The sequence below is a fragment of the Cajanus cajan genome, chromosome 4, assembly GCF_000230855.2.
Source record: "Cajanus cajan strain Asha chromosome 4, NIPB_CcT2T_4, whole genome shotgun sequence".
NCBI classification, from domain to species: Eukaryota; Viridiplantae; Streptophyta; class Magnoliopsida; order Fabales; family Fabaceae; genus Cajanus; species Cajanus cajan.
The window spans coordinates 63,936,546-63,951,626 of NC_138520.1; the positions used below are offsets into that span (position 1 = coordinate 63,936,546).

A 15,081-nucleotide genomic window follows, 5' to 3' on the forward strand; every position below is an offset into this window, starting at 1 on the left:
ATAGATTGAGTCATACAAGTCAATTGGTGACTTAGTGGTTCGACCTCTAACTCACTAACCCAATACCCCGATCAAGTTGCCCATCGGGTCGAGTCTGATAACATTGCCTAGATATATGCACAAATATGTATAGGAGTAAAGAAGATTTGCTACAACAACTAAAGAAATATAATAACTATATAGGTATATACACATGTATGAAATTGAGTACTCAATACTAATCCTAAGTTATTAGTCAAACAACTCAACTATACCAGTTACATCAGAGTAGTCAAAAAAAGACTTAGCTTCATCATCGACCAACATGGCCTCAAAACTTGACATCATATCTCTAGCCTAACCTTGTCATGCTCCCATGTAAACATGATCATTATAGTCCAACCACAAGAAAACATACAAAGATAAGCTAGTATTCAAAAGAATAAACATAATACAAGTATAGAAGTAAATGCATCTATATTGTTAATATTATCATGCAAACCACTCAACAATACAACTCATGGTTACAACTTCAACCAGACAATCACAACACCTTAAGATGCCATTCAATAGCTTAGAAAGGTAAACAACAATAACATCATACACCAACAATAACGTCATTCAACAATCAAAACCACAAAGCATATGAATAACACCAAAATCAACACATCACATGTATAACATCTCAACTACATGCGTCGTCACTCATTTACCTATGAAGATCTCGTACAATAAAGGTGAGAAATCTAAGTGCCTTAACCCTATCGAACTAACATGATTTTTTTATACATGCTAGATCAATAGTCAATTTGGGTATCAATCCATAACAACATGATTTTTTAGATTTCGTCACTTAAATTAGGAAGTCTAGTACTCTTGTCAGGATAGAATAACTTGAGTGTAAGTATACCCCAACATTAGCTTGCATGCCTAAGCCTCTATGGAATTAGCCCCCCGACTACCCTCCAAATATTACATCCTTCCAGTACTCAGTTAGGCATTTTGGTCCATGATCTTGTACCTTACTAAGTTTTTATCACTTTATACATGTATGTCTTGACCTTGCCCATATATGAATCAATAATGATCCTTGTAATCAATATAGTTTGACTTAGCCTCTATACTGTGGTCAATTATAACTGATATGTCTCGACTTGACCCACATACTACATCAACTAATAAGATCTTAGAGGAGATTCAACTATCTACTTTAAGAATCAACTATTCAACAAGGGTTTTCAACAATTAGGCTCACAAAGCACCCCACCAATATCTGCACAATAGGATATCCAACTTTTAAAATAAAAAAAAAAACCATTTTCTTTAGTCTTAAGTCGATCAATACAACACACTCAAATTCCTAAATGCCTTAAGAACTCTCAGCATTATCATCTCAACAATTAATCATCTATATACATTATCTCATATCAATGTATATAGAATTACCAACATCATTCAATAACGTACAACAACTAATCATCAATATACAATATCCTAGATCAATGTATAAAGAACTAACAACATATACCAACATACAACATGTAATAGATTTAACTGATCTACACATGTTCACCATTTTCTCAACCAAACAACATATTTTCACAAGGCAAACAATGCTTGATGCTAATCGTCTTGTGCCTGACATCATTGAGATAGGGAGTTCTTTATCTTGTCCATGCTCGACACCATTCAAACAACACTCGGCATTAATGAGTTCAAAGAACCCTTGGATCAATTGTGCTTGGCATGGATAAAATACACACTTGGCCCCATTTTATAAAAAGATGACTTTCTTTCCTCACATGTAACGTCACTTGATTGGCGCTTGATGTTACTTAGATAGAGAATTATATCTTGATCATGCTAGGCACCATACAACTCAAGACCTAGCGTCGCTAAGTCAGAGATGATTCTCTCACCTCACGCTTGACGTTGTTCAACCCACGCTCGGTGTGACCAAGTCAAAGGATTTTCTTTTCCCTCACACCCAACACCACTAATCCTGCATCCAACAAGAGTGAGATAAAAGATCCTTTATTTGAGTGCACACCTGGTGCCATGAAGGTATGTCCAATGCAATCATAAAATCTTCGCATAATAGATTAACAAATTTGGCCTATCCACACTTAGAACTAAAAAAATCTAACATGCATTACAACAATCTATATGTACTTATAACAACAAACTAATATTCATTCAAACTGACAAAATACAACTATCAAATTGCTCAAATCATCTAGATCACTCTCACATGCTCAAAGCCCTAAAACTTAACAAACTCAATCATTCAATTCGAAACCAACCAACACAGTAATGTTTTAATGAAGATCAATCAACATGCAACTAAAACAATCCACAAAATTTAGGTTCTAGCTTCCTTTACTTCGAAATTGAAGAGAAAGGAAAACAGGAGAAGAGAAATTTTGAGCTATCTGAAAAGCTCAACATCTCACCAATTCTAATTATAGCTTCAACAGCTTTAAATCACCAATTAGTAATCAAAACTCTTAGGGAAAGGATCATGTGAGTACTTAGAGGTCAATAAAAGAAGGGGGATCTCACTTGCTTCAAAGCACTTCTCTTTAGCTTATCTTCCTAAGATCCCCTGAGAAATGAGTTTATGAAGCTCAATTCCTATAAAAAAAATTATATACCCTCTCTTCAAGGTAAGATTTTATTTCTACCTAGAGAAACTCCTTAAGCACATAAAAATTCCTCAAGAACTTCTAAATCCTTAGGGTCTCTCAACCACTATCAACAAACACCATAACAATTAATTATTGAAAGAAAAAAACAATAATTAATAATATATACAATGTTATAAACTAAACTTTTTTATTTTAATTTAATTTATAAATATAATTGTTGCTTTGTTAATTTGACTCACTATTGTGAAACTAATTTAGTTATCGGTAAGATCTTAGTCTATTTATTTTTTATTTTTATTAACATTTTAGTACAATATATATGATTCACTTTAAATCTACAACTTATATTAAGTGCAAATATCTGTTTTTTTTTATAACATTGTCCTTTTTTATTATCTCAATTAATTTTTAATCTTTTCATTTCTTTTAAATTTCTATTTATTTTTATTATGATTGTCTGTGAAATTATCATAACTCACTTTAGAAGAGATTTCTCAATTTTTCTAATTGAAGGGAGATGTTACAAAGTTTACATACATAATAACCATACAATTTTATTTTCCCCATTGTTTTATTTTTTAAAATAGAAATTTGATTAAAATTTGTAAAACTAATAATGTTATTCTTTTTAAATTACAAGAAAATAAAAAAAAAACAGAGTATTCACAGTTTGGTTTAATTAGCAAAAATTTTGAGACAATTAAGAAAATAAATCATAGTTCAATTTGGTTTTTAATATAAAATTAGTTCACTGAACCTACAAAAACAATTCAGTTTAGTTTGAAATCAAAATAAATAGTTTAGTTCAGTTTTTAAATTACTTTTTAAATTCAGAACAATTTTCTTTTTTGGATTGAACTATGAACAACCTCAATATCAATTCTTTAACATGTTTTGTAACTACTTTAAAGTATAAAGTCTAAGAGTAAGAAAAAGGTTGATACCAAATTGAAAAATCATTTTTTAAATTAATTTTGGTTCAATTTGGTCAAAGTAATGGTTGCGTTTAATTCAAAAAGTGTTTGATTTCATTCAAAGTATAAGAAAAAAATGTTGGAGTTAGAGTAAAGAAAAAATAGTTACATTTAGTTCATAATATAATTTAGTTCGAACTTTTGAATTAAACTTAAGAATAGTTCATTCAATTAGTTTTAATTATTTTTTAGTTTAGTTTGAGTGAACTATTTCTTGTAGCTTATAATCTAGTTTTCTCTTTAGTTCAATAGTTTTAATGCCCCTAGTTATAATATGTCTTCACTTGACCATCCCCATAGGATTAAAAGTGAAAACTATAATATTAATTTTTTTTGTTATAAGGTTAAATGAATATTACTGAATGTGTAAATCAACTTACATTTAAAATTTGGACATGCAACTACATTAAACATTAGGGAGAAAAAAGGAGTGTTTTGCTACATATTTTGAACAGAATCGTCTCATGCAGTATGAAAGAAAAAATGAACAGACAGAGGCACACAAAAGAATCAAAACTGTTACACTGTTTAACAACGTGGTTTGAGAAATAACACTACGCAAAATATGCTTTTATTTGCCTTCAAAATTGTGTCTGTCTATGAAGTACAAACTATGACACGACTCTTCAACAATTGACACAACTAATTTCTAAATTAACATAAATTCACCTGTTTAATCAACCTTCTAGGCTTTCTATGTGATAACAAACCTAAAATAAATATATAAAAAAAAGGCAAGAAACATTAGTTTTTATCTAAAAGTTAAAAAATAAACATTTTTGATAACATATATATTGTGTATAACCATCATATATAGGAGCAGACCAAGTGTCAAGTTGTGTAGAGACTAGTGTCTAAACTAACAAAAATTCATTTTTTTTAATCGAATACTACAACACAAATAGTTTTTAGTAACATTTGAAAAATGTTACTTAATTATGTATAAATATTACTAATTTACTTTAGGAACATATTATCAAATGTTGTATATAGTCCATGTTACTAAAGACTTTTAATAACATTTTTATATAATTAGGCAACATTTTTCAAATGTTAGCAAAGTAGTATTTTTGTAACATTTTAATGATGTTGCCAATATTTTGTTAATTTTATAAAATAATAATTAATTTTAATTTAGATATATTACTATTAATTATTATATTTTTATGTCTTTTAAACTCCTAGAAATTCTTTGAGAGAAAATTAAACACTCTTAATTAGTTACCACTAATTATATATAAAATATCAAATTTCATTTATCTTAAGTATAACTATATGGTTATGTATACTCTTTATGAGTTATTAATTTATTCGATGTGAGACTTTAATTATGGGTAACAATTAGAGATAAGAGAAATATATTTTTTTTATTCGATGTGCGATTTTGATTTTAGAAGCAATTATAGTAACATTTTAAAAAAAATGTTGCAAAATAACTTATATGAAATTTTTTTACTCAATATGAGACTTTGATTTTGAAAACAATTAGAAAGAATAATGTTGAAATAAAAAATGTTACTCTATTTATAATGACATTTTAAAAAAAAAAAAGTGTTGTAAAATAACCTATTTGTTTAATATATAGTAACATTTTAACAAATGTAAACAAGAAAATGTTGCTAAAGAATTAAAATCTAGTAGTGATAACATGTGTTTATACTTAAATAAATAAATTAAAAAAGAAAAAGGGAGGAGGTGTTCGTGTTCACATTGTCTGTCAGAGATGCAAGTGCGAGAACTAAACACAGTGCTATCAGAATTTTTAGTCCGCGTTGGCAATGTTCATAGTCTGGCACTTGCACGTGCTTATTGAACTGTCTCAATAGTTTCATTAGTCATTTACAGAGTATAGGTAATTGTTCCAGATTTTTCTGAAGAATGATGGACCACAACATGTTATCTTATTTAGTTAAACATTGATCATCCATAAATAGCCTCCCTGGCAAGTTAGGTTCAGCTTATTATTGTCTTAGAAACGCTTTTCCTTACCATATATATATGATCTAAGATACACTGTATTTACACGCTTGAAAATGACACAAAATTTAGATATTTAAAATACCGTTGCAGTATTGTTATGATGTTTACTGTGAATGCAATGCGTGGCATTGATTCTACAGTTATATATCACTTATCAGAGTCCACATGGATGTTTGTTTTTTTGCATATCTGGAAATATATGGTGCATTGCGACCTCTTTATTATAACACCTTTCATATTATGTTCTTTCTCTCTAATCATATATACATGCCTAACATTTATCAAGACAGTTCCAACTAAAATTGAAACGCTCATAAATTCTATACCTATCACGGGGAAATTATTCTAATCTTCTTGGAGTGGTGATCCCTTTGATGAGTCAAAATCACATTGTAAAACCAGTTAACACATTACATTGAAGTTTTCACTTTCTCAAGGCTGGAAATGGTTTCTTTTTTATTTTGAGAAAAACCATGATTTCATTCGAGAAAAGAAGAATCCTCAAGGGTTATTACATCGCGGCTTACCAAAGAAAAGCCTCGCGGTGGAATCTCATCAAGCCAAAACCTATCATAGAAATTGACAAATAATGATTAATCAACTGCATTGATCTTGACTAACTTATTCCGTATAACAACCTTATATATGAAAATTGACAAATAATGATTAATCCACTGTATTGATCCTGATTAAACATTATTTCGTATAATAATCTTATATTTTATTATATATCTAACTAATTCTTTGTGTGTGAAAATTGATAAATAATGATTAATCCACTATATTGATCCTCCTGACTAACAATTATTTCGTATATAATAAACTTGTATTATACTATATTGATTCTTACTGATATTGTGTGCATGAGTTGTGTGTGAAAATATAAAAATAATGACTAATTCATTATATTGATCGTGACTAACCATTATACTGTATAATAATCTTGTATTTTACTACATTGATTCTAATTTATATTGTGTGTGTACATTGATCATGACTAATATGGTATGTGTTGTGTGTTAAAATTGACAAATAATGTACTAATCCATTATATTGATCCTAACTAACCATTATTCCATATAGTAATCTTGTATTTCACTATATTAATCCTTACTAATACGCTCTTGTGTGTGTGAGAATCAAAATTGATGTCGAAAATTATTAGATGTTTAGGATTTCATTTATATAAATCAAAATTGATGTTAAAAATTAATAGATACTTCATTTATATAAATCAAAATTGATATAATATATATAAATAAGGTATATAATAATTTCTAATCAATATTTCTATTAAAATTTAATAAAAAAAATACTCTTCAAATTTATTCTTTCTTTTTCAATTATTTTTTTTTCATATGTTTTCTTTTCACTCATCTCTTATTTATGTTACCATCTTTATTCTTTTCCTTCATATTCTATTTTCTACTGTCATCTCTCTCTCTCTCTCTATATATATATATATATATATCTTTTCTATCCATAATTCTACTACGTTAGTTTTTCTTGTATTTTTTCCTCGTTTCTTCTGTCCAACAAGCAAAAGACTTGACCTCCATCTTCATTATATTTTAAACTATTTTTGTACACTTTCATTTTTATGATTTTTTAAATCTTACTATTTCAACTCCTCATCTTCATCATTATTAAAATCCTTTACATTTATTTTCTTTCCTAAGTATGATTTACTTAATAAAATTACTTTTAGGTAAACATACTATTCAAAAAAGCATTCACTACAAATAAAATAAGATAAAATAATCTATACTTACAGATATTTTGTTCTTAATACAAACTTGATTGTGTGTAAAATAATAAATTACTTTTACGAATAAATATTTAATTTATGTAAAACTTAAATACTTTTACTTAAAATTTATTTGGGTACAATCTAAAAGTATTTTTGAAAGTTTCTCTATTAAAAAAAGCTCTTTATTTTCAATAGATAAACTCTAAAAAATACTTTTATCTTATATCTAAACAAGCTCTTACAAGTGTTTATTATAGATAAAAGATTAAATAAATTTTTCATAAACTAAAACTAGTTTATGCATAAACTAATTTATAATTTTTGAAGAAGTTATATCAGAGGACTTCAACAAACCGATTTATGAATATACTAATTTATTTCATTTTTCTTTTATATTTTTTTCTTTTATAAGTACTTATGAAGAAGTTTATTCCTTTTCAAAACCAAACATATATTATTCCAAAAAGTAATTTTAGAATGAGAAGATACAAATGAATAAAATTGTAGAGAAGTTTTTGGAGAAAAAAGAAAGTGAAGGAAAAGATAATAAAGTAATTTTATATACTAAAAAATAGAGATGGGAGTTCTATCCAGTAAATAGGGAGGTATGAATAGCAAAAACCTCTTTATTATTCTTCCTACCCACTAACAAGAACTATAAAGAGATCTTTATTTAAAACTTTAAGCTATTGGGTATATAAGTTACATCTGTTTTTTTTTTTTTTTTCATTGAGCCCTTTCTTAAATGTCTCACTAATTACTCGCACTTTATTTTCTAATAGCTAGGTAATTGCATGAATTATTAGATTCAAATTTCAATGTCATCATTGTACCGACAAATATATATATATAATTAATAATAATAATATAATTAAAAAAAATTAAAAAAAGAAGAAAAAAAACTTCTTCCTTTTAATGCATGATGTAGCCAGTGAGGTCACCAATGTTTTCTTTTGTGCTCTCGTACTCATTCATTTCCTTTTTTCCCTTGCACTTGATGTTGAATTTTGACCATTTGAACGATATGAGTAAAGGCCTCGAGACATGATGTTAAGTCTTGTGGTACAGAATCAATGGGTTATGGGGAGGAGCCTCATATATTTTACATTATTATTAAATGATCAATATATACCATGTCTCTCTTTAATCCATTGGCTCAACTGCATCCCATTGCCTTTTCTCTTCCTCAAAACTAATGCTAAGTCATCAAAAAGGGGGCAATGACATCGACTTCTTGAACAAACCTTGAGCATTCGATGTGACTGTGTTCCAAAAGTTAGGTTGGTTGAGGCTACTTTATCCAGATTTTAATGGCCGGGAGTTTTATGATGCTAGAACTTGAATAGATAGCTAATTATTGGATGCAAAGGGAAAACAAGTGGACACAAAAAATCCAAAAAAAAAATTGCAATCGGTAAATGAAAACAAATTAAAGTGGAGGGAAAACTTCAGAGTTAATTCTTTCTCATGCACCAGTTTAATTTTATTTCCACCTATTTACAAATTTTCATTTTCAAATATCTTTAGTATTTGACAATAATTTGCTTTATTAAATGTAAAGAACAATTACACCTTAATCTGACCAGTGTTGTCTGATTAGTCAAGCACATTTACTTCATGAGGACATAAATGCGCGTACATGTTGGCTCTGCTTCTTGATCCAAGTCTTTGCTGATGTTTTTATTGCACAGCTAGTCTTATTCATTTCAAAGTGAATTTAGTGCATTCTGTTGCCTTGTTTGATTAGTCCCGTACCAACTTAGCTGAGTAAGACCCTTCACCATAATATAAGGATCATGCTAAATTGTTATGTCACACGTACATTTTCTACCTTTAAGGCACATTTATCTTGGTTTAGACATGCATGTCAGCCTTCTAGCTGGATTTGCCTGCGAGTTAATGATTCTACAACAATATACCATTACTGCATGCTTCATTGAAAATCAATGCACCTTATGATCCCATGTGCAACATTCACATGTCCATCTGCCATACCTACATCATACTCATAGCGACGCACACTGTATATATGTAATAAAAGCTTTCAGGAAAAAAGAAGTACTAACTAGCTTTCAGGACCGACCCAATAACAGTAGTTATGATTGGTATATATCAAAATAACAAAATATACATAAACTATAATATTTTTTTTTTCTTCTTCTTATCAGCCACAATCATCAGTTTTTATTTCTATCATAATTCTATGTGTTTTGGAAACACATTGGGCACCAATACAGAATAATTAATCAAAAGGGTAAACTTTGTCCCTCTCTCTATTTCAAGCTTTCTCCTTAGATGGAACTGTCCCATCTGTTCCTGCAAGCATGGCATATTTGCTCTTCCTTGTCAAATTGGTGCACTCAAATCCCAAAGTCCCTGCAAGAACCCTTTGAATGTAGTTTGCAACTTCAATTGGTGATTTCCCTCCACTGCATGTGAGCTCCTTGGGAAGCTGGTTCAAGAAAGTGATCTCATATGTGGGCATGGGATTCATGAACACAAAGTAGGGGTCCAACAACTTGTGACCACGAACCGTTGTCCCATAAAACACACTTTGCTTTGTGTTAATAGCAACTGGGACAATCCTATCAGTGAGTTCAGCGAAAAGTGCACTGAACCTTAAAAGGAATGGCTCTCTGCAAGTTGTACCTTCGGGGCAAATCACCAGGTCCCCTTCTTCAAGGAGTCTCTTGATGTTGGCAGCATCTTTCTCTCTTTCCCTAGAGAGGGCCACAGCTTTAATTGGTGAAATGATTTCAGTGAACTTGCTTATGCTGTATGTGACACAGCTGATTTTTCTTCCAAGTGCAACTGCAGTAACCACAGGGTCTAAAACTGTGCGGTGGTTACAAACAAATAGGACTCCACTTTGGCCTTTCTTAGGGGCTGGTGGAGGGGTACCCTTCACAGTGACCCTGATTCCCAATAGCTTATAGTTGTACCAAGCAATTCTTTCAGGCAAAGGGATGTTGAGGTAGACCCTTAGGATGGAGAGTATGATGCCAATTGGAAGCCATAGGAAGGTCAAGAGGGCAGCTAGAGGAGTTGGCCTCTGAGCAAACCTACCCTCATGAAAAATAATTGGACTTAAAAGCTTGTTTCTTGGTAGTGGTTCACATTTAGTCCTTGGCACCATATACCCTTCCTGCAAGGGAAAATACAGTTAATGACTTGATTGGACACTTAAGAAATGTTAATTAGTAGAAACTCTTTTTCATATGTAGGAATTAAACTTAGAACTAAACAGATACAACAATTCAAGCACACAACCTAATTAACAGAACTAGACTCTTTTATATAGGATAAATTTCTTCAAAAATACTCAAAGAGAAAAAAATATATAAATAAAATAAAAAAATATTTTTTATGAACTAAAATTAATTTATATATAAACTAATTTGTAAAATTTGACTTTTATCAACTTCTTTCAAATCTTATTTTTAATTTATGTGTAAGTCAATTTTAACTTATAAAAAAATTTATTTCTATTTCATTACTATTTTTTAAAAAAATATTTCAAGAGAAATTTATCTAGATGACTATAATAACACCATTTAAGTCACTCTTCATGATTTGGTTAGCAAAAAAATGATTTTTTTGACGTTGACTTGGGAAAGAGGAGAAAAATAGAAACAGAGGAAATGTAATAGATGTGATAAAAAGGAAAGGGAGAGAGACAGGTGTAAAAATTGAGATATGAAAAATTTAAGATTGCTTGGTTAATATGTGTCCCACTAAGAAAAAGAGGGTGGACCCAATTTTATTTATTTATTTATTTTTTTGTTTCAGCTCGTATGAAATGCAGGCAACCGTAAATGATATGTTAGAAAAAGTGTGATGATGACAGTGTCCTTTTGATACACATTGAAAGTACTAATAATAGCATTGTTTCCCCAAAATTCATTTGTCTTCTGCTGAACACAATTTAAACTGGTAACCTTTCATTAAGTTTCTAATGATGGTTCTCTAACTCCGGAAACTATCACAAAATTGATCTAGGATACTAGATATGTACTTTCAAGATTTCATAGCAGCTCTTTGCTAAAATTACTCAAGGGTTGAAATTATTTCCATGATTCCCATATTTAAAGGGGACGAAATCGGCAAGTACAATTGAAATTTTTTAGATTAAGTTGACAGGGAATGTCACAAGGATATTGTGCTTACTAAATAAATGATGATATGCTATACAGGGATGTGTTATACACCTTTTCATATCTTTTACATGAGCTATAAACAACAGGGGTTGGATTTTGTGTTAAAAGTGGGTTGAGCATGAGAAATTCATGCATGGTAATCTGGATTCCCCAATTTGGAAACTGATTTTGATTTATGCATGAAAAACAACAAATGAGGAAACCTATAATTTATTAGTGTTTAAAAGTAGTTAAGGGTTATGACTCCAGAGAAAAAAAAACCCATGAACCTAAAAGCCAGAAGCATACAGCTCTCAAAACTGAGGCTGTTATAAGTTGTATACATAAATTGGCTATAGAATGCATGGGACCACTTACAAGTTAGTAAATATATGGAAAAATAAGGGATAAAATGAAACAAGGAGAGGGATTTATAAGTGCCGCCAGAGATAGATACACGCAAAACAGGAACAAGAAGAGAGGCTCATAATAGGTGACAACAACGTGTCGCGCTCATTATTAACGCTCTCACCAAACATGTATTCAATTTTACATAAATTATACTACTATTTTATTATGAATTAAAAAACTATTATATAGCTCTATCGAGCTATGAATTAGAATGTCCACGAACGCAAAACTGGATCCTTCTTCCACAATAATAAAATTGATCATGAGCAAATGAAAACAACATATAGTTAATGTTTATTCAATCATTATCTCTTACATATTTTCTCCATACTTGCCAATTTTCTTTTCTTGAGTATTCCACACTTGGTAATGCTGTATTTTTATGCACTCATGTCTTTTGAAGGCCTATATTACTAGCAATTCATCTTTGAAGCTATTTAAGAGTCATCAACACATAGTAACAAATTAGTATTAATATTGAACTTCTAAAGAAGTACTTGTATGAAGAAGAAGAAGAAAAAAACATGAAATGAATTAAGTTTCATTAAAAATTAACTTATGCACTTTACTTTTATATAATTCTCTTATTTTAAAGTTTATCCAAAAACTTATTTTTTAATTTATACAACAAAAAAAAAAAAAGATTTCCATTACTTAATTTTCTTATTTAATTTCTTTCATTATAAATATTTATCGAAAAGTTAGTCATGCATATAACCATAAGTTAATTTTCATTCTAAACATGTTTAGTAAAAAGAAAAACATGATTAATTAATAATGGACCAACCTTGCAAATAGACATGAAGTCACGATCACTTTTACTATCCCCTAGTCCCAAGTCAGGTAAATCATCTTGAAACTCCTTAACAACAGCTTCTTTCTTATGCACCCCAACAAGCACCCCAGGCTCCTTAACAAACCCAGTGAACCTCCCCGACTTGGTAACCTCAAGTTCGGTCCCAAGCACCTTATCAGCTCCCATGAACGTCTTAACAAATGGCTCCACCATCACCCTAGGGCTGGCAGTGACAATGTACCGCTTCCCAAACGCGTTGAACACGTTCCACGCGTCAGGACGCACGTCCTCCGCGTAGAACTTGGGAAGTACCGACCTCGCCACCATCTCAACGTCCCTGGTCTTCAGGCCTGCAAAGGCGATGAAGACCAGGGTCTTGATGGCGGCGGGCTCGGAGACAAAAAGGTAAGTGAAGTAGACAAAGGGGACGGTGGAGAGGAGGACGAGGCCGCGCAGGAAGCTGCCGGCCTCGATGGCGACGAGCATGTAGTAAGGGAAGGCGCTGCGGGAGAGGAGGAGGGTGCCATCGAGGTCGGAGGCGACGGTTTGGTGTGATCGTTGGTCGGTGGTGCATTTGGAGATTGGTTGGAAGTGGTGGAAGGCTCCCATGACCATGGAAGGGAGAGGGTTAGAGGAGGAAGAAGGGAGAGTGAGGTTTGGTTGGTGTGGTGGTGGGGAAGAAGAGGGTAGCCAGCTTTGAAATGTTATGAGGAGAGAGGGAGGGAGAGGAGGGGGTTTTAAAAGGAGAGGAGGGGATGTTGTTGAACCATTTTTTAGTATCAATTTATAATGGGTATAATATGCTCTATACACATCATACTTTCTATAGTTTTTATTTTGTTGTGTTAAATATTATAAGAAAAGACTTTTATTTTTATTTTATTTTGTCTACAATGATCTAATTTTACTCAATTTTATCAATATTGTTTTCTATAAATGTTATAGTATCTTCAAGGAAAAAAATATGAACAAGTAGATTTATACTAAAGTATTAACTCATGCAATTTACTTATATACTTACACTATAAAAAACTTGTCATATAATAACATATATCTTATAATAATAATATAATATGTGTCATTAAAAATTATTTTTATCTATATAATAAATATAATATATATTAGTATATTATTAAAAATATAAATATAAATTATAGTGATACATAAAATATGTTATTAAATTTTATTTAAAATTATTACTAAAATTATATGTAATATATGTTGATAGATGTATCATTACATATGTTATATTTATAATGATATTTTTTATATGTCTATAACTTTAGTTGTTTATTATATATTTTGTTTATCTTAATTACAATGACAACGACATATTAAATTTAAGATTTGAAACATACTGTCTTATTTGAAAAAGATTGTTTTTTATTAAAAAAAAATATACGTAGTCTCTATCTAAAAGAAATCAACGAGTTAGATTACGAGTTTTCTGCCATCGCAGATAAAGATTCAAATTCTAGTGGGAAGACGCATCGCATTTCGTGTTTCACAATTGAATAAAAATATCCAATGCGTGTTGAAACTAGAAATATAATATATAGTTTTAAAGGGAAAGGTAAAAGAGGAAGGGAGTTAGGACTTTTTGTCCCATTTGTCTCTTATTTATTATTCTGTACGTAGAAAATAATATTTATTAACTTATTATCAAAATTTTATATAATGCTTCTTTTTTTTTCCTGGAAGAGAAGTGGTAGAATGAAAACACAGCTGCGTGTCATTGACGTGTGAAAGTTGTTAAACGTTAATATATTATATAATATAATTAGTACCAGGTGAATAGTTGAGTTTATAATTTATTGAAAGGGTTTTATTTATTTTTTATTACAGACATTTATATGTAAATATTTTGATAGAAAAGATATAATTGAGGTCGATGGTTATTATATCTTTAATTATTAAGAAATATCTTCGGTATACACATGGGAAGTAAAGATAATGAAAGTAATATATTTAAAAATATAAATTATATCGTAAAATTTAACAAAGAGTGTACATTACTGCATTTAATTTGAAAATCCTTGCGGTAATTAATTAAGTAGGGGAGTTAGGTTGATATATATATATATATATATATGGGTGAATTTATATTTTAAAATTTTGGATAACACAGAGAAATTTTAATTATAATAATATAAATGCGTAATTGACAGTTGTCGACTATTATTAAATTCTTCAGTCAAATAAAGAGATGTAAATTGTTTTTCTTAATTTAACAACACGTATATTCAACATAAATTATATAATATTTAAAAGAATATCTATGTACATAAAAATAAATAAAAATAAAAAACTCCATGTAAATTTTATTTATATAAAAAAAATGAGTTTTTGTACAAGCAATAACAAATCTAGGAGCAGAGTTGTTTGGTTGGCATACAAAAACCTCAAA

General features: G+C 30.0%; 1 protein-coding gene across 1 annotated transcript; it reads right to left on the minus strand.

Moving 5' to 3' along the window:
- Nucleotides 1–9,401: 9,401 nt before the first annotated feature.
- On the minus strand, nt 9,402–13,429 carry LOC109815717 (glycerol-3-phosphate 2-O-acyltransferase 6). The gene is made up of 2 exons (XM_083072786.1): nt 12,666–13,429; nt 9,402–10,476 (listed from the first exon to the last, which is right to left on the minus strand). Exons 1-2 carry the CDS (start codon nt 13,287–13,289, stop codon nt 9,610–9,612), a joined length of 1,491 nt encoding a protein of 496 aa, XP_082928912.1. The 5' UTR covers nt 13,290–13,429; the 3' UTR covers nt 9,402–9,609.
- Between the last annotated feature and the right edge of the window lie 1,652 nt (nt 13,430–15,081).